Source organism: Bactrocera dorsalis, chromosome 2, assembly GCF_023373825.1.
Source record: "Bactrocera dorsalis isolate Fly_Bdor chromosome 2, ASM2337382v1, whole genome shotgun sequence".
In the NCBI taxonomy this organism is placed as follows: Eukaryota; Metazoa; Arthropoda; class Insecta; order Diptera; family Tephritidae; genus Bactrocera; species Bactrocera dorsalis.
In genome coordinates, this window is record NC_064304.1 from 27,903,086 (window position 1) to 27,928,472 (window position 25,387).

The 25,387-nt window shown below is 36.5% G+C and overlaps 1 protein-coding gene across 1 annotated transcript; it reads left to right on the plus strand.

Moving 5' to 3' along the window:
• Positions 1-786: 786 nt before the first annotated feature.
• On the plus strand, positions 787-25,318 carry LOC105233199 (uncharacterized). The gene is made up of 21 exons (XM_049449563.1): positions 787-946; positions 4,088-4,597; positions 5,293-5,451; positions 5,518-5,992; positions 6,059-6,300; positions 6,367-7,494; positions 7,574-7,865; positions 12,817-13,313; positions 13,390-13,548; positions 14,441-14,740; positions 14,828-15,014; positions 15,145-15,392; positions 16,200-17,321; positions 17,389-17,671; positions 20,746-21,251; positions 21,310-21,468; positions 21,534-21,824; positions 21,887-22,073; positions 22,153-22,400; positions 23,735-24,859; positions 24,927-25,318. Exons 2-21 carry the CDS (start codon positions 4,089-4,091, stop codon positions 25,228-25,230), a joined length of 8,421 nt encoding a protein of 2,806 aa, XP_049305520.1. The 5' UTR covers positions 787-946; position 4,088; the 3' UTR covers positions 25,231-25,318.
• Positions 25,319-25,387: the final 69 nt, after the last annotated feature.

Here is a 25,387-nt window from a genome sequence, read left to right on the forward strand (position 1 = left end):
AAACAGTTAAAGATAACTCAATTTTTGTACACAAAATCATTGTTGATAATGACGATCATTTTAATCGTACACATCCAAAATATTTGCCGACCGATTTAATGCATAATAAGCAACCATTGCGTATATGTGAGCAAAACTGTTATACTCTTGTGCAATGCACGTATTGCGAAATCGTAAACAGGCCAGCATGAAGAGAGTCCAACCGAACCTACTTATTGATAACATGAGATAAGCGAAGCTGTAGACTGCGCCCGGTACTCAACCGACGAAAAAAAAACACTAATGAGCTGCATAAAAAAAATAATTTGTTCTAACCTCATTGATTGAAGGGTGTTTACCGATAAAGCTTTCAATATATTTGCACTTTTCTGCTCTTGCTTCATTCTGCTAAGCGGAAATTGGAGAGAGACCTAACACACGAAGCAGTTAAAATATAAATTAACTGATTACGTATTTTGAATCGTTGATATTAACCAAAAATGCTTATAATAAAATGAAAAAATTGCAATAAAGAAATCATTGAAATATTTTTGCCAAAAACGATAGAGCCCTACGGCACTGGGACCCGTACTCATATGTATGCGTGTTAACAGACTCACACTTGTGCATTTTTGCCAGCAATGAATTTGCGTCCATATACGTACAAACATCATATTGCTCCATTGTGTGTATGTTTGCATGTGTGCATTTGTTTGTATAGTGATATTGCTATATCGAGTGGCTATAATTGCTTTTAATATTGTAATATAAAATATCTAGCTCTTGTCGGCAATAGAGATAATTATCCTTATCATTGCTAATAAAGTTAGTTTAAAACAGTAGATAAGCCGCGACGTTGCTTAGCTATAAAGGTCTATGTGCTTACATTTAGACATTAGTTTAAGACATTTAACCGCCACTGATTGCTGTCCGCAGCCGAAAACGGTAGAAATACAAGGCACTTAAGGTTAGCACTTGAAAGGATATACATATATACATATATTGGCATATATTGGTGTTAAGTTGTGAAATAGTGTTTGATTTTTTTAAAGCAAGGGATATGGTAGAAAATAAAACACTAAATAAAATAAAAAAGCTGATAAACAGCAGTGAGACAAAACCAAAGTGCAAATCTACAGTGAAGTGAGCATTTTGTGATCATTTTTTGACAAGTGGGCATGGCATAAATTCAGGAAGATAAGAATTGTTAAAAGAAACCTTATATTTTAATAATTTTTGGCTCAACTTCTAGAACAAATAAGTTGTTATAATTAAGAAATATCTTAAAAACACAAATCCAGTGACCCATTTTACATACCCACCTAATTTATTTTGGTTCGAATTTTTGTAAAAGTCTGAAAAAATTTATAGTATTTAGCTTTAGCGAAAATTAAACCAAAAAAAAAACAACGGAAAAGCATTCCATTAGTTATATATGTGAAGTGGTCTTTTTTGATAAAAGGATATATGAAAGGACCAAAGTCGGTCGACTTTTTACAATCATGTTAATGAGCAACTTAGTCATAGCTGATCATTCTTATATGAGCTCATAATCGCATACTCCAACTTTTTATATACTGACTAGCTACTAAGTTTTCCACGAAATTTGAAACACTTAAAGGAAACGTAGTAAACTCTATAAAATGTATACATTATATATAAATGACGAAAGGAGCACGCCTTTCTGTCTTCATATATGCGAACTAGTCCCTCAGCTTTTGCGATATTGAGCTGAAACCTCATTTCTCTCCAAGTAGTCACTCAGTTTTTGAGATGTCGATCTCAGACCTTATTTTCTCTCCAAGAAGTCACTCAATTTATGAAATATCGATCTGAAGTCTCGTTTTCTCTCCAATAAGTTCTTCCATTTATAAGATATCGATCTGAAACCTCATTTTTTCTCTCCAAGAAGTCACTTATTTTTCAGATAGCGGTCTGAAATCTAATTTCCTCTTCAAGAAGTCTCTCAGTATATGAGATATCGATCTAAAACCACATTTTCTCTCCAAGAAGTCTCTCAGTTGTTGAGACGTCGATCTGAAACCCCATTTTCTCTCCAAAAAGTCTCTCAGTTCATGAGAATTCTATCTAAAAACTCATTTTCTTTCCAAGAAGTTCCTCAGTTTTTGCGACATCAATCTGAAACCTCATTTTCTCTCCAAGAAGTCTTTCAGTTTTTGTGACATCGATCTGAAATCTAATTTTCTCTCCAAGAAGTCTCTCAGTTTTTGGGATATCGATCTGTAACCTCAATCAAATCTTAACTTTTCCAGTGCGGCGTACAATTATAATGTTATGACTTTCCTCACCCACATCCGGATCGTCTATTGCTAGACCAGTTGATTTTTCTTTACGAAGCTGCTCATTTGTCGGAACCACTAATATCGGACGGCTTTAGCATATATTTGTTATATAGGGTGATTTTTTAAGAGCTTGATAACTTTTTTAAAAAAAAAAAACGCATAAAATTTGCAAAATCTCATCGGTTCTTTATTTGAAACGTTAGATTGGTTCATGACATTTACTTTTTGAAGATAATTTCATTTAAATGTTGACCGCGGCTTCTTAGGTGGTCCATTCGGAAAGTGGTGGCCAACTTACGGGTCCATTTCTTGAGATGAATTGTTGTCCCCTCAACTGAAATACCCGTTTAAGTTCTTGCATAGAAAATTTGTTTGTGCAGTATTTCTTGATTGAAATATTTTTGTTATTATCTTACTAAGAAAATTCAAACTTGCCTGAATGTCGCTGGCTTGGGAATAAGCTGAGACTTCCTCTGCCGCACTAGCGTGGAGTCTATGGGTCTATGGACCTCATGTAAGTTCAGCAAAGCATTTTTCAGCAACCAACACGGGAAATCTTTCTTGCCCAACCGAACTACCAAACTACTTGCTTTTATCAAGGTTCATCTTACATAGTTACGGTTTTTACTGGAAATTGTTCAATAGGAGATAACAATATTCTTACTTTTCGTACGTGAATTCTCAAAGTTGTGTGGAGAATAGCGAAGTGGTAAAATATATTCGCTTGCTCTCTTGCTTTTAAGGCTGATGGTGAGTCATATCGTTTGTCCGACTTATGATTGGACTTGAGACTTAAGTGGCGAATTTATCGATTATCGCTTTTATAGCTGTTCAAGTGGAATCAGTTTCTTGACATTACCTAACCAAATCTAGCAACTTAGTAATGTTTTAGGGGCTCGAAGTGTAGAATTTATGAACGGGAAGTTCAACTAACAGCAGAAGTTTCATGCGTAGTATTAGTTATCTCTTTTAATCTAAGTGTAGGGGTTACAAGAGTTAAAAAGAAACGTGCGTCAAAAGTATCAATAGAACTCCTTTCATTTTGCCATTACTCATTCTTTACATTTTTAATGTCGCTTATCAAATCATGCCAATTTTAATCAAACTTTAATTTAATTGCGTCAAACAACCAATGCTATAAATTATTTTGTTATGTGGATATATAAATGATATTATCATAAAAAATTTGTTGAAAGTACAGAACTTTAACTGAAATGATTTAGAGACTGATAGTGATGTTTGTATGAACTCTTGAGAAGCTTTTTCGAAAGCTCTATTTACCTTACTGCTATTTTTTATATAATCCCATCTGTGTTAATGAAAATTTATGAATTTTATAGAACTTGAAAATATATGTTTATTTGCCTTAATAATTAGATTTCACTTGTAATGAATGAAAACTGTAGAATTCTTAAAAGTACACAATAAAGTGCTTTCACAGTTATCTTCGGTATAAATCATGAAACAACTCTAGACAATTTATAGTTCATAGCTATTGATATTGATATCGATTACGCATATTTTTTATTTGCAAACTCATAATAGCATAATTTATGATAGTCTTGATAAGAAATCTAATAAATACTTGTAGGTTTATTATATGGTCGTCATTGAACTCATTGCGATATATAACCCAACTTTTTCGAACTTTTTCAAGAAAATTTTGATATAGAAGAAAGTCATTAAAATAAATAAGTTAAACTTTATAAAAAAAATTAAATTAATGTACATAGATTTAAATGATTGATTTCAAAATAATTTAATTTAATAATTTTACATTTCCATTTCATTTCTATACATTACAGAATGTCCAAACTGTACCTCGCTGCCTTTTTGGTGGGATTTTTGTGCGTTACAGCTTCTGCTGCACCCTACGAACAGCAAACCGAGGTGACCGGCAGAGCGGTTGCAGCCGACGGTAACGATTATCGTTTGCCAACGGAAATACTGCCATGGAATTACGAGCTAAAGCTTACGCCGTATCTATTGGAAACTGATGGCAATAAACGCTTCACTTTTGATGGTGAAGTCACCATACAAATCAATTCAACCATCAATACGAAAACATTAATTCTACATACGAAAAACTTAAATTATACAACTAGAGAATTATGGTCTGAAGACGCACCCAATAACAAAATTACTTTGGGCGCGGGCACACTTAATAGTGTCACCGACAAAATCCAATACGACTTGACGACAGAATTGGTAGCGAATAAAACGTATTTCTTGCATTTCGTCTATAATGGCACCATGGACGATGACATGCAGGGTTTCTATCGTAGTTCATATGTGGATGCGGCGAATAACACAAAGTGAGTACCGGTTAGTTAGGTGTAAAAACACGTTGATGTGTGACAATATGAGAAATATGTATGTAATAAAGCATCATCCATTTCGAGGTTCACTACTTTTTTAAAGAGAAAACAAAGAAACTTCCGATTAAATGGGAAATGTTTATTATCATTCGAAAGAACGTTCTTTTGATTTTTGAAGATTATCTGTTTTAAACTACGTCTTAGATGGTTCATCCGTTGAGTGCATTTTTCGATTACTTGTTCAAGTATTTCGACAGATAACTGGTGAATGATATAGGCGATGTTTTTCCCCAAGGCCTGAATCGAACCGGGATTGTACGCATAAACTTTAGAATTTACATACACCCACAGGAAAAAGTCTAACGGTGTGATATCGCACAATCTTGGTGGTTAATCGACGAAAGTTCACGAAGTTTTCTCTCAAAAAATTAATTCCACAAACTAATTCCACTAACCACAATGTCAGCCTCGGTCTTCGTGTACACTCGCAGCTACGACTGCTATATATTATTCACTGCATGCTGGACGTGATCTAAGATATTTAATTCAACGCTATTGATAAAAGGGAGGGCAATTTGGTATTGATTAATTCATCTTTTCATGGGGTTACAATACAATTAAACGCACCGTACTGAATTTTCTCGCAATGCAACAAATAATCACAATTTCTAAATAAATTACTCACTTTCCAGATGGATTGGCTCTACGCAATTCCAAACGCATCATGCACGCCGCGCCTTCCCCTCATTCGATGAGCCAAAATTCAAGGCTACCTTCCACGTGACAATTAGACGCCCCTCGACATTCAACACCTTTGGCAACACGCGCATTTCCAGCCAAACCATTGATGGGTGAGTTCATTTCCTTAACGCTTTTCAAGTTTAATGCAATTCTATTTGATTCTATTCTATTTACAGAAATTATGTAGAGGATGTGTACGTGCAAACACCACGTATGTCCACTTACCTTCTCGCTTTCATCGTGTCCGAGTTTACAGAACGTAATAACACTAATTTCGGTGTAATTGCACGACCTGAGTATTACGATCAGACCGAATACAGTTTCACTGTTGGTCAGCAAATCTTAGCCGCACTCGACGACTACTTTGGCATTAAATATTACGAAATGGGTAATGATAAAATGCATATGGCTGCAATTCCTGATTTCTCTGCCGGTGCAATGGAAAACTGGGGTCTCCTAACCTACAGAGAACGTGCCTTGCTGTACGATAAGGATTCGACTACGCTCAGCGCTAAGCAATCGATTGCCGGTGTGGTCGCGCACGAACAGACCCATATGTGGTTCGGTGATTTGGTTACTTGCGATTGGTGGAGTTATACATGGTTGAATGAAGGTTTCGCACGTTATTTCCAATACTTCGGCACAGCTATGGTATGTATTCGATGTTGTGTGCATAAATGACGTTTTCTTATTTGAAATGTGCCACTTCCACAACAGGTTGAAAACGAATTGGGGCTGGATCAACAATTCATTGTCGATCAAGTACAAGTTGTGATGAGTATGGACTCAACCAATAGCACAAATCCGATGAGTGATGAAGATACAAACACCCCAAGTGATCTGTCCCGCATGTTCAATAGTATTTCTTACAATAAAGGCGCCAGTATTATACGCATGGTCAAGCATGCCATCGGCGAGGAGAACTTCAAGAAATCGCTAAACGACTATCTAAACAAGCAGTATGTATTTTTAATTTATAAAATGACAACTAACATTTAAACAATGTTTTTCTTTTCATTTGTTAGCAAATACACTAACACCATTCCAGCCAATTTGCTAACCGTCTGGCTACAATATTGGCCAGAGGCGACTAAAACTTATGCTGAAAACGTATTTACTAGCTTCACTCAACAAGTCGGTTATCCGGTCATCACTGTCGAATTGTCCGCTGACAAGAAGAGTTTCAGCGTTAAGCAAGAGCGTTTCCTGCTCAAAGATCGTGATACCGCCAACACTGAATTACTCTACACGGTCCCAATCTCATATACAACTAGCGATGCGAAGAATTTCACAGACACCACACCTAAATTTTACCTGACCGCTACTAAAACGCCACTCACAATTAACTTAACGAACAGCGCCGACTGGATCATACTGAATATACAGGAGTCTGGATATTATCGTGTCAACTATGATGACAGTACTTGGGATGCCATACATCATACATTGCACTCTGCTAGCTGGGGTGGCATTCATGAACTTAATCGCGCTCAAATAGTCGATGATTTGCTCAATTTGGCACGTGCTGATATCGTTCAATACGACAAAGCTTTGGAAGTGCTCGAGTATTTGGAGAGTGAAACAAATTACCTCCCTTGGACTTCGGCCTTTAATGGCTTCTCATACATAACTATACGTCTTGGCAGCGATACAAAACAATTTGCCGAATATATACTCGAACTAACGAAAACGGCATATGAAAAGCTTGGCTTTGTGGAGAAAACGACAGACAGCGCCTTGGATATCTACACTCGCACAAAAGTGTTGTCTTGGGCCTGCAAGTTCGGTAATGAAGAGTGTATTAGCAAATCAAAAGAATATTTTGCCACAATTAATACAACTGCCGTGCCTGTGAATATCCGTTCGGTTGTATACTGTAACGCTATGCGTTATGGCACTGAAAACGACTACAATACATTGTTCAACAAATTTTTGACAAGCAACTCGGCGACTGAACAAACTCTGATACTCAGTACATTGGGTTGTGTTAAAGATGAAACCCTGATTACGAAATATTTCAACGCCATTGTGAGTGACGATATTCGCCGGCAGGATAAATCGAGCGCACTCAGCAGTCTGTACACCGAAAATAATGAGAATGTCGGTCCAGTCTTCAAATTAGTCACAGACAACTATGACAAACTAGCCGAATCGTAAGTTCTCACTTTAAATCTTTAGTTAGATGTGTGGATCTATTTTATTTAATTATTCAATTTCTTCCTTCTTCCGCAGTATGGGCAGCTACTCTTCGGTTGCCACTGTAATCGCTAATATTGCCGCACGTTTTACCACCACGAGTGAACAAGAGAGTCTGAAGACTTTCAACGAACAGAACAAGGATAAATTCGGCAGTGCCGCGTCCACACTTGTCGCCGCTGAAAAGACAGTGACAGAGAATTTAGCATGGGCCACAAACAAATTGGGACAATTTAGGAGCTATTTGGATAACCGCAATAGCGCTGGAACTAACTCAATTGCCATTCTGACGATGTTGGTATGTGCTCTTGTTGGTCGCTACCTGCAGTAAGTTTAGTTCCTGCATGAGCATGCCTAGTAGTGGCGTAAAAATATGTACATACACGTATGTAGTTGTGTACAGTAGTTCTAAAAATTAGTTTAAATCCAGTTGAAAATATGTTCTTGTTTTTAGTTTGTTTGTAAATACATTTGTATATATGTAAGTATGGAGTGAAATATGAAATGTCATCAAGCCAATTTCTTGTGATTAAAACGAATAAAAGCTTTATAACAAACGTAAGAGGCTGTCTATTCTTTAGGACAAGCACGGTACCCATATTATACTAACTAAATATGTGAAATCCAGTGACACTCCACTTTGGTCTTTCCAAAGCAATAGAAACCTCACTCTCTCCCCATCTGCTCTCAGCAGCCAGTAGGTAAGACTTTACCGTAAGACTGATAGTGAATCATTTCCCACAACAGCTGATTCTACTCTACCGGAATTGACCGAGACCGATACGGCTAAGGACTGTTTTTTCGGAGGACTGATGGAAAGGAAGGCAAAAGGCCGACTCGTGTGGCCCGTATGAAGTCAATGGGCAACACTAAGATAAAATTAATGCAATCAAATGAGATACAACGGTGTAATTTGAGTGAAGCACCTTTTTTATTATCAAAAAAAATTTATTAAAAGAAGGGGTGCCGCCGAGGCATACTTTTGACCATAAACAACGCCTCGTTAATGATTCGGAGCAGTGTTTGGAGATGTTTAAGCGTAATTCAGCCGAGCTTTTTCATCGATAAGTGACAATTGATGAAACATGGCTCCATCATTTCACTCCAAAGTCCAATCGACGCCCATCCGATTGGACTGCACACGATGTACACGCTCCAATACGTGGAAAAACGTAACAGCTTGCTGACAAGATTATGGCGTCTGCATTTTGGGATGCGCATGAACTAATTTCAATTAACTACCATTAAAAAGGAAAGACCATAAACAGTGACTATTACATAGTGTTATTGGACTATTTGAAGGACGAAGTCGCCGAAAAATGATAGCATTTGGAGTAAAAGAAATTGCTGTTCCAGCAAGCCAATGCACCATGTCACAAGTCAGTAAAAACGTTGACAAAAATCTATTCGATTGCTTCCGCATCCACCGTATTTTCTAGTTCACAGATTTGAAAAGAATGCTCGCTGCGAAGAAATTTTCGTCAAATGAAGAGGTGATCGCCTAAACTAAGGCCAAAGGAGAAATCATACGACAAAAGTGGTATCGAAAAGTTGGAGCGTCGCTATAATTATTGTTTTTTCCTTAAGGGGTTATATACAGTTAGGATTTTCAAAAAATCGATTTTATTTTTTTTGTGCGTTTTCTTAATATATACATATTTGAGTATACACACAAAAAATTTCAAGTCGATCCGACGAATATTTTCGAAGTTATAGACACATAAGTGAAGGCGCGCCGACTACATGTAAAGTGCTTTCAAAACTTTAAACTCGTTTTTCTCGAAACGGTGTTTTCAAAGTCGGTGAGCAAGATTTCTCAGAAACGGCCGAACCGATCGGTCTGAAGTTTTTACACAAGCTTCTTAACTATATTTTTTAGTAATTGATCGAAGGACTTCCCCATCCAATGAAAATTTCTTATTTTTATAAACAATTAAAGACCCGAATTTTGGTAAAAAATCGAACCTTTTGCTTTGAGTAGCCGCCATTTTGTCAAACATTTTTTTTTTGCCAATTCCTTCACTCAATCACTAGATTATTTATTATGTTAATGAAATTTATTTAGTTTTTGCATTTTAGATGATCCAGTCCAGAGATATCATGCTCACCGCAAAAGGCCTTTGCGGACCTCTGCAAAATTGGCAATATCAAGGTTCACGATAATTATTTTTGGCAATAAAATATACGTGAATATAGTTTGAGGTTGTCATAATATACCTGCCACGTTTCAAATCAATAAACCAAATAGTTTGCTTAGAAAAAATTCTTGAAAAATGCCTTTTTTCGACCTCCTAACTGTACATAACCCCTTGAAGGGAACTCTGTTGAATGAAAAAAAAAACGAATTTTGCCAAAAAAATTATGTTTTACTATGGTAGGCTGGGGACTTTTGACCAGTTCGTTGGTGAAGCTTGAATTAGCTTCACAAAATTTCGTGAAATCCTATCTTCGAATATACTTAAACAATATTAATGCAAACAGTTCAGATCTTTCGCTAAATTCAGTATGCTTTTTATTGATTTCCATTCATTTTAATATTTCATCTGATTTCGAAGCGTTTACTTGATCAATATGTATGATATTCTAGTGAAATTGAATGGACAAAAAGCACACAATATAAATGAAATGAAGATTTCTCATCATGTTGATGTAGATGTTTTCCTCATATAACCCATATATTAAATTTCGCCTTTTTGGTCAGAGTTCTACTCGAGTAGGTTATAGAAGTCAGTTATAGAATCTCTACACCAAAACCACTGAAAGAAAGTTATAAATACAACAAAATTATCGTCTTAGAATTGTAAAGAATTATCATTATTTTCAAATTAAATATAAACAATTTGATATCACATAATCACGAATAAGGTCTATAAAGCTTTTTATATATTTTTAAATATTTGCTTACTGATAATTAACTGTTTTGCCATAATTGACGCTTCATTTAATATATTGCTCATTTCCAAACAAATTTATTACCTACGGATCTACATATGTCTGTAAAAATTGGTCTGCTTATCACCTGCCATCGATAACTATATAATTTGTTTATTTGTGCATTTGCTCTTTATTGCCGAAATTATCATAAAAGTGGCAGGAAAATATATTTTACTATAAATAAGACAACAGGCGTAATAAAAAGCGACAGCAAGCAAGTATGCAACTGAAAACAATGAATTGGGTGTACTCATATTAAAGAACAGGGGCGTAATCAGAGCTCTTTTATTAGAGGAATTTACAAAAAGAGGAGAGGATACAAACAAAAATGAAAAGGGTTTTCTAGATTTCATATATAACATATATACGATTCCTAAAGGTACGGTGATTTGTTTGGATTATTTCAACTTCTTCTTGTTTGGATCCTTTCGACTACTTACGTAATACGTAATACGTATTTTAAGATTAGTTACTTACTCTCAATCGATTTACGTCCACACACGTTCATTCTTAGAGATATACTTCATATACTACTTTGAATTGTGGTTTATGGTGAGCCAGACATCACGGTGTTTCTAAAATTTCATTCCATTTCTTTCATTAATAACAACCAAGCCTTCATTCCAGAAAATTTAATAGTCAGACGAGTGGACGTCAAAGTTCATTCCTTTCGTCAGCTACAAAAGCTTTCACCAAAATATATTTTTATACAATGAACAGGCCCAATAGGGCGGCGTTAGAAGCCCTATAAAGTTTTTTGAAAATTACTTCTTTCAAATGTTGGCCATGCCTTCGTTCTCCATCCATTGAGTCCAATTTTCGTTGACTCTTTCAAGCATTTCGACTGGTACCTAGTTGAAGCCGAACTGTCCACATAGACTTTGGGCTTTACATATCCCCACAAGAAAAAGTTTAACGATGTGATATCACACGATCTTGGTGACCAATCAGCAGGCCCAAAACGTGAAATTATCTGCTCATCGAAGTCTTCTCTCAATAAATCCAAATGCTACTGAGATCACGAACTTCAATTTCAATCATCAAATAGTCAGTTATCATGGCGCGACAGCCGATGATCCCAGCGGCCCTCAAACCACACTAAACCGTTGTTTTTCTGGATGAAATGGCAGCTCTTGAGTCTCTTCAGGTTGTACTTTGGTCCATACACGGCAATTTTGCGTTTTTATGCTTTCAATTTAAGACCTTGATGTAAAATGCGCCAAGTCGTCCCATACGTGAGTCCGAGTTGCTGCGAACGGCGCCGATTCGATTCGTACGATCTTCGTGTACACTTTCAGTTACGGCTGCTGTGTTTTCTTCACTTCATGCTGGACGTGGTATATTCGGTGAATACTGGTTCTCAAGATAGATGACGGTGTTGCGAATAGTACGCTTACTAGGCCGATTTTGTTGACCATAAGTTGAGCGAAGCGCGTGAAATACATAATTTACAGAACGTGAATTTTCGAAATATAGTTGAACGATTTGTAAACGTTGTTCAGGCGTAATCTTTCCATTATAAAATGACAAACAATACTAACAAACATGACAGCTTGACACGACTCAAGCGTGATCTGTCAAAAACATGCTATTGAAAAAAGTAACTCTACTTGAATCACCCATTAATTTCTGAAATCGGAAAAAATTATTTTATGACTGACTTATTACATTATTGGCTACTATATAATAATTACAGCTACAGACTTCAATTGTAAATTCTAAACAAGCAAGGAAGGGCTAAGTTCAGGTGTAACCGAACATTTCATATTCTTGGTCTCTTGATAGAGTATAAAAATGTAGGAAATAAATTCGTAAACTATGTTAGAGCATCTTAATTCGACTTGTGTGATAACTTGAGATATTCATTAACGACACTCGACTTTGTAATCTGTCATAAACAATCGCTTAAAAGCAGAAGCTTCAAATCACCATAAAATAACGTAAAGGGTACACACAACGTTTTAGAGAAGAGATTGTATTAACTTATTTATTTACTTTAACTAAAATCGACTTGAGCCACTTTAACTTACTGACGCATTCATATTTAACACTTGCTTTACCTTTATTATGGACGCGACTGTTTTCGCAAATAAACATGCATACGGTTGTTTATTTTTGTTGATTGTTATTTATCTCCGCTAAACAGCTATAGCCGGCCATAAACAGGTGGGGGATTATATGAAAACTTGCAGAACGCATTCAACACTCTCAGCGAACAGTTTAGCGCAAAGGGGATTTTTCGTAGAAATTTTCATTATTTTATGTTTACTTTTTAATTTTACCATTCGTTTAATTTTAATTGTTTATATTGTGTTTAAAGCCGATCAATTGTACCGTACAAATAGTGCCTGTGCTTGAGTGTATATTTAATGAATCTTTTAATAACAACGTTTCTGCTGCTACTGGGCTGCAGCGCTGTTATTAGTGATGCCCCAGAACCTTCTTATCGCCTAAGCAAGGATGTTACACCCACATCATATGATATTTGGCTGAGGCCATATCTCTTGGCCAGCGATGGAGAACGCCGATACACTTATAATGGGGAGGTCAACATAACATTACAATACAGCAAAGGGCGGGAAATCACTTTACACAAAAATATTGTTAATATAACTTCCACTTGGCTATACAAATACAACAACAATACGCCTGTAGTCATACAGACATTTGGTACAAAGGAATTGATCTACGATAACATAACACAAAAGTTAACAGTGCCTTTAAAAGAAAACCTAGACCAGTACGAAAAATATATGTTACGCTTTGGGTTCTTGGGACAAATACGCGATGGCATGCAAGGCTTTTTCCGCGTCAATTACACTAACGAAAACAAGAGGGAGAAGTGCGTGCAACTTAAATTGATAAATGTTGATATTTTTTGTGGTCTCTAAAGCATAATTTGTTGCGTCAAATTACAGATGGATCGGGGTGACACAAGCCCAGCGTATCGATGCACGCAGCATATTCCCATGTTTTGACGAGCCCGAATTTAAAGCTACATTCCGCTTGGAATTGAGTCGGCCAACTCAATACAGGACAGTGTTCAATGCAGAGTTATTAGAGAGTATACCAGATGCGTGAGTGCTTGAAAATATGCGATTCGCATTTCATAGTGATGCAGAGAGTATGGAAGATAGAATGTAGAATAGAGCATAAAAATATAGAATACATAATATATAATTTGGAATATATAATATATAGTATACTATAGAATATAGATTATAGAATGTAGAATATAAGAACAAAAAACATAGAATGTAAAGTATAGAATATAGAATATAAAACATAGAATATAGAATATAAAATACAGAATATAGAACATAAAATATAGAACATAGAACATAAAACATAAAATATAGAATATAGAATATAGAACATAAATCATAAAATATACAACGTAGAACATAGAATTTAGAATGCAGAATATAGAATATAGAATTTAAAATATAGAATATAGAACATAGAATATAGAATACATAACATAGAATATTGCAAAGTATATAGAATATATAGAATATGTGGAATTTGGAATATATAGTACATAGTATATAGTATATAGAACATGGAATATAGAATATAGAATATAGAATATAGAATATAGAATATAGAATATAGAATATAGAATATAGAATATAGAATATAGAATATAGAATATAGAATATAGAATATAGAATATAGAATATAGAATATAGAATATAAAATACAGAATATAGAACATAAAACCTAAAACCTAAAACATAAAACATAAAAAATAGAACATAGAACATAGAACATAGAACATAGAATTTAGAATGTAGAATGTAGAATATAGAATTTAGAATATGTAGAAATATGGAATATATAACATAGAGCATAGCTTATATAATACTGTAGTCTACTCGTATAGTATATAAGTAGCATTTAGAATTTTCAATACCATTTCGCGAATTTCCAAACCAACATTTCAGTCAAATATACATATGCCCTCAGTTCCAGCTTTAACCGCTATTTGGACATTTTTGCTGCGACGCCACCTATGTCCACATATTTATTTGCATTTATGGTTACTGAATACGTAACATATGGTAATGATGATCTTAAAGTAATTACGCGTGTGGAACATCAAAATTATACACGCTTTGCTTACGAAGTGGCGCAACGAGCTTTAAAAGCTTTCGACGCATACACCCAACTGCCATACAAGCAATTAGGACTGCCTCAGATGCAAATTGCAACATCACCGAAATTCGCACATAATGGAATGGAAAATTGGGGTTTAGTTATTTATAAGTAAGTGATCTTACGTACATATACCATATGTATGTATCTACTTCTACTCTAGTTAGTGTCTTATAATCACATGCTAATTATTATTAGAGAGGAAGTGCTAGTACACATGCCTGATTACAATGATGGCTGGTCAGACAAAGAGTACACGCTCAACATAATTGTGCATGAGACAGCGCACATGTGGTTCGGCAATAGTGTGACAATGGAGTGGTGGAGTTACTTCTGGTTAAATGAGGGATTTGCGCGTTACTATCAATACTTCTTGGCGCACCAGGTACGAGTCATAAATGCTTTATTAAGTGATTTATTATACCTGTACTTTATAATTTGTGACATTTTAAAATTCTTTGTGTCGGATGAGCACTTATACTTATATATTTTATGATATTTTTATGATCTGATAGCTATATCCGGAGTATCAATTAGATCAACAATTTGTTATAAAACAAGTGCATTCGATATTTGAAATAGACGCTACGAACCGTACCCAACCGTTGACCAGTCTAGCTACAAGTGTAAATACCCCAGATGAAATCGGTGAAAAATTTAGCAGCATCACTTATGTGAAAGGCGCCGCTGTTCTGCGTATGATGGCGAATTTAATAGGTGTGAATAATTTTGATAACGCCATACGCGATTATCTAAAAAAATAGTAAGTATATAAAGAGGGGTTTTTCTATTTCAAAGAAGTAGTAAAATACTCGGCGTTTTGCGACACATTTTCTCAATACTATTTTGCATATCAATTAGAATGTGATATTGATGTGCATTTATTTGAATTCGAGCAAACCTCTGGACGTGTTTGTTTCATGAAAAATCTATTTAAAGAATACATTGGCCATTCGAAACTGGCGTAAAAGGTATAGGCTCCTAAGCTTATAATGTTTTTATACACGTTCAAATGTTCACATTAAAGTAACAATTCTTGTAAGTCCTCTTCTTTGCATCAGAAATATAGCAGAGAACCTCAAAGTCTCTTAAGGATTGACTCATTAACATATTTTTGCAACGCGCTAGCGGCGTCAATATTCTAGACACTACGGGTACTTCTTTGTGTCACTGGAACGGTAACATTTTGTACTGTGTCTATGGATTCAAAAATTTTCACTAGACGCTCAATTGTTGATCTGACAGGACGATTATGACGACCATAAATTGGACGTAGCGCTCTTAAAGTTGAGGCCACTTTTATAATTTCGACTCATTGTTGGATCGTATATTTTTCCATGATGAAATGGCAAATCTTTCCGAAGAGAAATGTCAAAAGAACGAGAAAAATATGACGTTGTTTATTGTCCCTATCGATCTACTTTTGTAGCGTCCCTATTGCAACCCTCGTTATATGGTATTGGTCAATATGCATATTTTATTAAGTTTATCAATTTCGTAACACTAAATATACTATTAATATGACTTTATTCCACTAAAACCCCATTATAAATACTTTTTTCCTTGACAGTCATTTGAGAAACACCAAACCAGAACACCTCTTTAAACACTTGAAAAACCATTGGCCTCTCAGGCCGACAGTTCATTTGGAACAGTTCTTCTCCGATTGGACCGAACAAGTCGGATATCCGGTGCTGTTAGTCAATATCATTGCTAAAGGTCGAATCAGGCTAACTCAGAAGCGTTTTTTGTTGGATCCCAATGATGCTAAAACTGACATACTCACATATACTATACCACTTACATATACTAATGACATTGAGCGCAATTTCGATAACCTCACAGCACGTTATTATATCCAAAAGGACAACGACATGACTTTAATTTTTGACAAACCTTACAAATGGATACTCTTCAATCTACACCAGTCCAATTATTATCGTGTGTTCTATGAGAAATCCTTACTGGGGCTACTTAAAACGGCGCTGTCCACAACAAATCACAGCGGCATACCAATTATAAATCGCGCACAGCTGATCGATGATTTATTCCATTTCGCACAAGTCGACATGGTGAGCTACGATGAGGTATTTGAGTTTACGGAATACCTGACATATGAAACCGAATATTTGCCTTGGTATGCATTTTTCAAGAACGTGCAACACGTAGCACAGCGCTTTACATTGGAACAGCTAACTTTGTTTAGGAGCTACTTGCGATCTATTATGTCTAATGTATATAAGAAATTGGGCATAAAACGAAGCAATGATACAGTACTCGACATTTACAATCGCAATAACGTCGTCAACTGGGCATGTAGATATCATATGTTCAATTGTGATCGTGATGCGGTAGACTACTTTACTGAATTAATGGGGACCTTCTCTAGAGCGCCAGCAGATTTTCGCGAAACACTCTACTGTAATGCTATAAGGGAAAGCCCACTTACATTTTATGGAATCCTCAACGATTGGTTCAAAAATGAGAAAGTGGTTAGTGAAAAACAGAAGCTCATGCGAGCAATGAGCTGTACACGGTTTTTCGCAGAAACACAATACATCAGAATACTCAACGGTGATATACCCGATGAATATGCCAGTATGAGTATAATGGAAATGTGTAAACAGAATCCCGACAATGTGGAACATGTCTTATACATGGTCACCACTAGTATTGAATATTTGGTACTCAGGTATTTATTTTACGATACTTAATCGTAATCTATCATTTTGTTAATGTCTCATCTCATTTTGACTTAGGGTTGGTGGCTGGGCGAACCTTGCTGACTTAATTAAAGATCTCGCGAACTACTTAACCACGCCAAAGCAGAAACGAGTACTGGAGGATTTCGTGGAGGCGCAGGCCTTACATTTTGGTACTTCTGTTTCAGTTCTTCACGAAGCCATTGCTACTGTCAAAAATAATCTTGAGTGGGCAAATTCGCACATGCCAAAGCTACTCCAATACTTAGAAAAACGAAATGGTGCTGGAGTAAAGAGCGTAACTGCGATTTTGCTGATTTTCGTGAGCCTTGTGCATAGGTTTCTTTAGGTTTTAAGCTTATTAATTTAATTAGCAAAGTTAGTTGTTAAATTTGTATATTTTGAAAATTGTGTGTTTAATAAAAAAAAATTGACGAGTCTAGTGCATGTAATAGTTATTTAACTAAAAGTAATTTTGAAGTCTGGACAAACCCAAAAAGTGTGTCAGGGGAGAAGGAAGTGTCTAGATATTTACTTCCTCTTTAAAATTTTTAACCAATAATATGTCTAGCCGCACTGTAGGTCTGTATTCTATGGCGAATTCTCATCGGAATTTATTCATTCTAAGCACAAATATGAACCGTTATACTCGTAAGGAAAACACGATCTCGCAATTTTATTAAAATAACTCACACAGAAGTTCGAAAATCTTCATCATTTATATATATATCACCCTATATCTATCTCGATTAGTTTAAGTGGTACATACACAAAATTATTGTACTCTATAGCAACAATTTGCAAGAGTACAAAATGATCAGAATGTAAGACAATTAGTATACGGATGTTCAGCCATCTTATCGATCCTCTCAGCATTGAGTCGATAACTTGGTTAAAAATTGCAATAGAATCCTTTTATTCCTTGCCACTATACTAAGATTGGTGTTATTATTCGAAAAAGTCTGTCTGAAATTTCAAAGAGGAAAGGGTTGCACCGAAATTCACATTGTAAGTATGGTTTTAAAATTCTTAAAAAGTTTACAGCAATCCTTTCTGAAATCAAACTCGCTAGATACCTTGCCTTAGAGTACTAACCAATCGGTCGGAAATTTTCACTTAAAAGAGGTAAACGAAGTTAATCAGGCATTAATTAAATACAATAAAAAATGGATGAAACATAATTATACCATTAGACAACTGAGTCTACCCAGTCATCCAAAGAGCCTAAAATTATAACAGTCGGTTGGCTTTGGCCATTAATTTTTGGGATTCACATGGAATTATTTTTTTCGAATACTTCGACCACAGTACAACAATCAACACTATGCGTTATTTGAACAACTGCACATCGAGATTAAAGTTATGTTATGGACTTTTAAGTATATCATTTACAAAACGGAAGCCTGTTACAATTAGTGCTCCTGACTAGCCCCCTTTAAAAAAAATGAACAGTTCTGTCCTTACGGTTGACTCTACTCATTATACAAGGTGCTTTCCAAAGTACAGAGGACTTTTTGAATCTAGCGCCCCTATCTTTATCGATTGTCCAGTGATTGTCATGACATTTCATAGATTGGAAGTGAAGTTATTGCATTTTAAGTGTCAGTATGTTTGTGTTGTCGATTATCGGTGCGAAAATGAGCTTCGATTAAGAGCCAACATTAAATGTTGATTCAAAATTGATAAAACTTTTACCGAAACGTTTCAATTGATGAAACAAGTTTATGGCGATGATTGCTTATCTCGTAGCAGACTGCACGAGTGGTTTCAACGTTTTCAAAGTAGTCCTAAAGACATAAATGACAATCAACATGTGGGCCAATCAAAATCCGTGATCACTGGAAATTCCATCGAAACTGTGCGTGAATTCATCAAAAATCAGTGGAAATGCCGTTTGTTGCGCCGTATTTGACGTCTTCGGCCCGAATATCGCGAATATGAAAGTTGGCGTTGGTTGCATGATAATGCGCCGTCTCATCGATCGACGCTTTTGACCGATTATTTGACGAAAAATCACATTTTAACCATTAACCACTCCCCGTATTCACCTGATATAGCACCGTGCGACTTCTTCCTTTTCGAAAAAATGTATTTGCTTATGAAAGGAAAGCGTTATGCAGACGTAGAGGCCATTTAAAAGGTTTGCACCGGCATACTGGCGGCCATACCGGCCAACGATTGAAGATTGTATTGAAGCAGAGGGAGACTATTTTGAATAAAATAAATTGATTTTGCCGAAAAAACCATTTGTTCTGTTTTTCTTGTACAAGGGTACATCGGTCAATAGAAGATACAGTTTCAGTTATTTTCGAAGACCTCCAGATGGGTACAAAATATATTATATATATCGGATTTTTTTGTTTTCTACCAATACATTTGTTTGACTGAATTCCAAGATAAGTATTATTATTTGGTCAAATATTTTAAGGAATACTCGGTAGAAAAATTATATAGCTTAAGTATAGGCTAAGTGGTTAGGACTTAATTGGTTTAAAATTTTAGCTAAGAATTAAAACTGGTTTTAAAACAGACATGTTTGAAAAAACAACTCAATACATTTCACCCGACTTCTTGATCACGTCCGAAAAAAGTTTTTATCAGAGGTCTACAAAATAGGCATACGTAGCAATAATAACATTCGAATTTTAACCCAAACTCCTGCCGGTTTAACGTTTGGAAACAAACAATGTCAGGCTGTTTTTTTTCAGCAAAAGATGGTCATTATATTTCTCAATGATGGGGAAAGTCTTGGCCGACAGAGCAGCTATACCTTGTAAAATCCAGTGTTTTAACTATTCTCTAGTGTTTACCAGGTGATGTATATTTTATTGATGATCACGAAACAACAAACATTGCGGTAACTCCTTTAGATTGCGCTTATATAGCGCCACACAGTACTGCGAAGTGGGCTGAAGGAGATTCCACTTTCATCTGTCTCGCAAACCTTCGGTTGACCTGCTTCCAAAGCCAAATCGGTTTCTTCTTTAATTGCTTTCGAAACACCCGTGTGTCGCGAATCAATCGAACTCAAGGTATAGACCATGTGAGATATAGCCGCGACCTTCATTTGAAAAAGTTAATTTTCAAAAACTAAATCCCAAAGAAAAATTCCTCATTAAATTTGAAGTTTTTGTGTTTTTTTTCTTAAAAAAAAGTGAGAATCCTCGAAATAGATCACCCTTTACTTATTTAACTACCCTCGTAATGGTTGGTTCTGCTCCAACTTGGGTTATCGTTACCTCTTTTTTCTTCTTTTCTATAGTATACGTTTTGCTGCTCTGTTGTTGTTATTTTTCGGTAAATAAATAAACAGTAAAACGCATGTAAATATAGTGAAAGACAGACAGATTATAGGTATAGGAATTGACGAATTATATTTTTTCTAAGGTAGCGGGTATCTATGTTTAAAATTTTAAACTAATTGTAAATAAAATGAAATTATGCGTAACAACTCTCCCGCTGCTTTTGGCGTTAAGCAACATACTTTCGGTCAACGCTTACAAAGGCGAACCAGTCTATCGCCTGAACACAAACATTCGGCCTGTGTCATATACAGTCGTATTGAAGCCTTATCTCTTGGTCTCGGATGGACCGCACCGTTTCACTGTTGATGGTGAAGTTTTCATAACAATAAGAGTGAGAGGCGAGAATGTAAGTGAAATTACCTTGAATGCGCACCAAATTGAAATCACAGGTGCTTCGCTATCTGACAATGGCATAAATGCCGGAAGGCTCATACAAACGTTTAGTAACGCCGACTTAAACTACGATGAAACTGCACAGAAGTTAACACTGAAGTTGGAGAAAGAGCTGACGCCGAATGGGTTGTATCTACTACACCTCGAGTACATTGGTCAAATACGCAACGATCAAAAAGGATTTTTCCACGTCAATTACACCGACAGCAGCGGCAAGGAAAAGTTGGTGGAAAATAATTTTAATTTAAATGAGAACTAAATTGTTGGCATGTCCTTGCAGATGTGTCGGTCTAACACAGGCGCAACCCATCAATGCGCGTATGATATTCCCCTGTTTTGATGAGCCCAGCTTCCGAGCGCACTTCACATTAGAAATGAGTCGGCCAGCTAATTACAATACCGTTTTCAATACTGCATTAATGGAGACTACGACAGACGGGTGGGTGTGTGGTAAAACAATTTGTTGTTTGGAAATAAAATTTATTTCTTTTTTGACATTTCCAGTGAAGAACGCTTTTGGGATCGTTTTGCTTCATCTCCAGCAATGCCTACTTATTTATTTGCATTTATACTTTCTGAGTTCGTTTCTCATGGCACTGATACTTACAAAATAGTAACACGTGTTGAGCATGAAAATAAGACCGACTTCGCTTATAAGGTGGGCGAACGTGCGACGAAAGCGTTTAGCGAGTACTTTCAGATACCTTATAAAAAGTCGATATCTTATATGCAACTGGCAGCAGCGCCCAATTTTCCATATAACGGCATGGAGAACTGGGGTTTGATGATCTACAAGTAATTGCTGCAATAAAAAGTTAGTTTTCGATTCCTGAGTTGTTATAAAAATATATTTTTAGAGAGCATGTGCTGGTGCACGAACCAGGCTACACCGATGACTGGTCCAACAAACAGTTCACTCTCTCGATAATTTTCCACGAAATTGCGCACATGTGGTTCGGCAATAGTGTCACATACAACTGGTGGAACCATTTCTGGTTAAGTGAGGCATTCGCGCGCTACTTTGAGTACTTTATGGCACACAAGGTAGTACAGCTCCAACGCACTGATTTCTATTATTCTAAGTAGTTGCTATTGTATTGCCATAATTTATTCATTATTTTAGCTTTACTATGAATATGGATTAGCTGATCAATTTGTGGTGAATGAAATGCATTTGGCATTGAGTTTAGACGCCTCTAGAAGTACACAACCCTTGACTAGTCCGGACGAAGAAATACAGGCACCATCGGAAATTGGTTATAAATTTAATACTATCATCTATACAAAGGGTGCATGTATAATACGTATGATGGCCACTATTATGACGCAACCGAACTTTGACAAAGCCATAAGGGATTACCTTAAAGAATTGTAAGTATTTGAAGGAGTTCATTTGAAGACAACTCTTTAATTAATAACGAAAAATATATATACATATAAAGGAACTTACCCTTCGAAAGAACATTATTTTGCATTTATTTTTTGAAGATTACCTCTTTCAAATGTTGGCCGCGGCTATGTCTCAGATGGTCCATCCATTGATTCCAATTTTCGATTACTAGTTCCAGCATTTCGACTGGTAATTGGAATGACATGCGTGATATTTTGCCCCAAGGCCTGAATCGAAGCGGTATTGTTCACATAGACTTTATCCCCACAAGAAAGAGTATAATGGTGCGATATCTCATGATCTTGGTGGCCAATCGACCAGCCCTAAACCGGCCCTAAACTTGAAATTATCCTTCTCCACCTGGTCTTTCTAACGGAGTGGAGGTCTTCCTCCAACGGGTACTACGTCGAACACTCTCAGAGCTGCAATGTTTTGATCCATTCGGTGACATGGCCTAGCCAACGTAGCCGTTGTAAATGCGCAAAGGACCATCAATCTTCCGCAGAAGCTTTGTCTCGCAAACTCGTAGCGCCGACAAATCAGCTGTAGTCATCGTCCATGCCTCAGCACCGTATAGCAGGACGTGGATAATGAATGACTTGTATAAATTAGTTTTTGCTCGTCGAGAGAGTACTTTACTTCTCAATTGTCTGCTCAGTCCGAAGTAGCACCTGTTAGAAAGTGCTATTCTGCGTTGGATTTCTAGGCTAACATTGTTTTTGCTGCTAAAACTGGTTCCAAGATAGACGAAATTATCTAAAACTTCAAAGTTATGACTGTCAACAGAGAAGTAGGAGCCAAGTCGTGTGTGCGACGACTATTTGCTTGATAACAATGATATATTTCGTCTTGCCCTCGTTCATTACCACAACCAACCTGGGTCGGGCATGATTTCGTCCGACCATATTCTACAAAGAAGCCGATGTATGCTCCTTATGAATTCTTCGCCGCCGTTTTTGAACAGCTCGGCCTGCAATCCATCGACTTCCGCCGCTTTGTTGTTCTTCAGACGGGTAATTGCTACTCGAACTTCACCTGATCGATCAATGGAAAGTCGGCACCCTGGTCATCGATTGGGGTTATGTTTTCACTGCCGTGCAGCAGGCTGATGGTTCTACAATAGTGTATGCCGGTCTTGAAACTTTCTGTTAATCGTCGGATCTTTTCATAGAATTTCGAACATTATCCCTGTCAGCCAGCTTTTAAATACGTTTTATTTATCCTTAAAAACCATATGTCCCAAAAAAAAACACCCTTTATAATTCTGTCTCAATTTGCATACTATATATGTAATTTTTTTCATTTTCATGAATAGTCTATATAAAAGCACCACTCCAGCAGACTTATTCAAACACATCGAAAGCAATTGGCTCACTGCGACACCTATAGATTTGGACCAGTTTTTTTACGATTGGACCGAACAGGTTGGATATCCAGTACTCTTCGTAAACGCTAGCGTGGAAGGTGTCGTTACGCTGACACAGAAACGCTTCCTGTATGACTCCGGTGATGGTAGTAACAGGTCACTGACCTATGCCATACCAATTAGCTATGCCACAGACCATGAACGAGATTTCAGCAGTTATAATTTTCCACGTTTTTATTTCTGGAAAGTCGACAACATGACCATTAGCTTTGATAAGCCCTTCAAGTGGATCATTTTCAATCTGTTTCAATCCAACTACTACCGCGTCTTCTACGACAGAACTACTTTGTTTAATATTAAAGCGGCGCTAATGGAACCGCATCACAGCGAAATACCAGCCGCAAATCGTGCGCAGCTAATCGATGACTTATTCAATTTTGCACGCGTCTCCATGGTAGACTACGAGACGGTATTTCAGTTTTTAGAGTATTTAGCGAATGAAACAGACTACTTGCCCTGGCATGCAACGTTCACGAATTTACCGCGTGTAACACAACGTTTAACGCGACAGCAGCAAAAGGATTTTGCCGAATTTCTAAATGTCACTATGGTCAAGGTCTACACACATCTGGGCTTTACGCTGACTAATCTCACCATCCTCGATACATACAATCGGAATGAGGTCATTAGCTGGGCATGTAAATATCATTTATTCGATTGTGATAAGCGTGCTCAGTTACTATTTGATAAGTTCAAGAAGTCTGGCACAAAACCGGCTCCAGATTTCCGCGAAACATTCTACTGCAGTGCGACGAGAGAAGGAACATTTGCCTACTATCAAACGTTGAAAAACAGGTTCGACGATGAAAAACTGGTTAGTGAGAAGAAGAAGATAGTACGCGCCATGGGCTGCACAGGGCACTTGTATGAATATCATTTTGACAAGATTATCAGTGGCCTTATACCCAAGGAATACGCTGTGGATGCAATTACGTCAATGTATACACAGAATCCGGACAACGTGCGATCTATATTCATTATGCTCACCAACTCCATCGAGAAAGTAGCGGAAGTGTAGGTTTCTTTTATATGAAAAATATTTTTTTTTTATCTTTAACAATTTATTTTCTTTATATTGTAGTGTGGGCGGCTATTCGAATGCGGCGAATTTGATCAGTGACATTGCCAATTACTTAACCACACACGAGCAGAAGAAATTATTGGAAGATTTTGTGAAGTCAAATGGCACACTCTTTGAAAGCTCCGTACCGAAACTACACCATGCTATCTACGTGGTGCATACGAACTTAAAATGGGCGGAGACACGTTTACCGAGACTTATCAAATACTTGAACAAATCGAATGCGGCGTCTATAAGCAGCTTAACTGCTTTTTCGTTTATCGCCATAAGTCTTAGCCATGGACTTTTCTACACGTGCTGTTAATTAGTTTTTTACGACGTTTTTATGTTTATTTGTCGACGCTGATATTTTATTTTTATAGTTTACTTGAGTATTGAGCTTTTTAGCGTAAATTATATTAGTCATTTCATCTCACAGCTTCGTTTTCATAAGGCTGACGCTTTAGATATAATTAGAACTA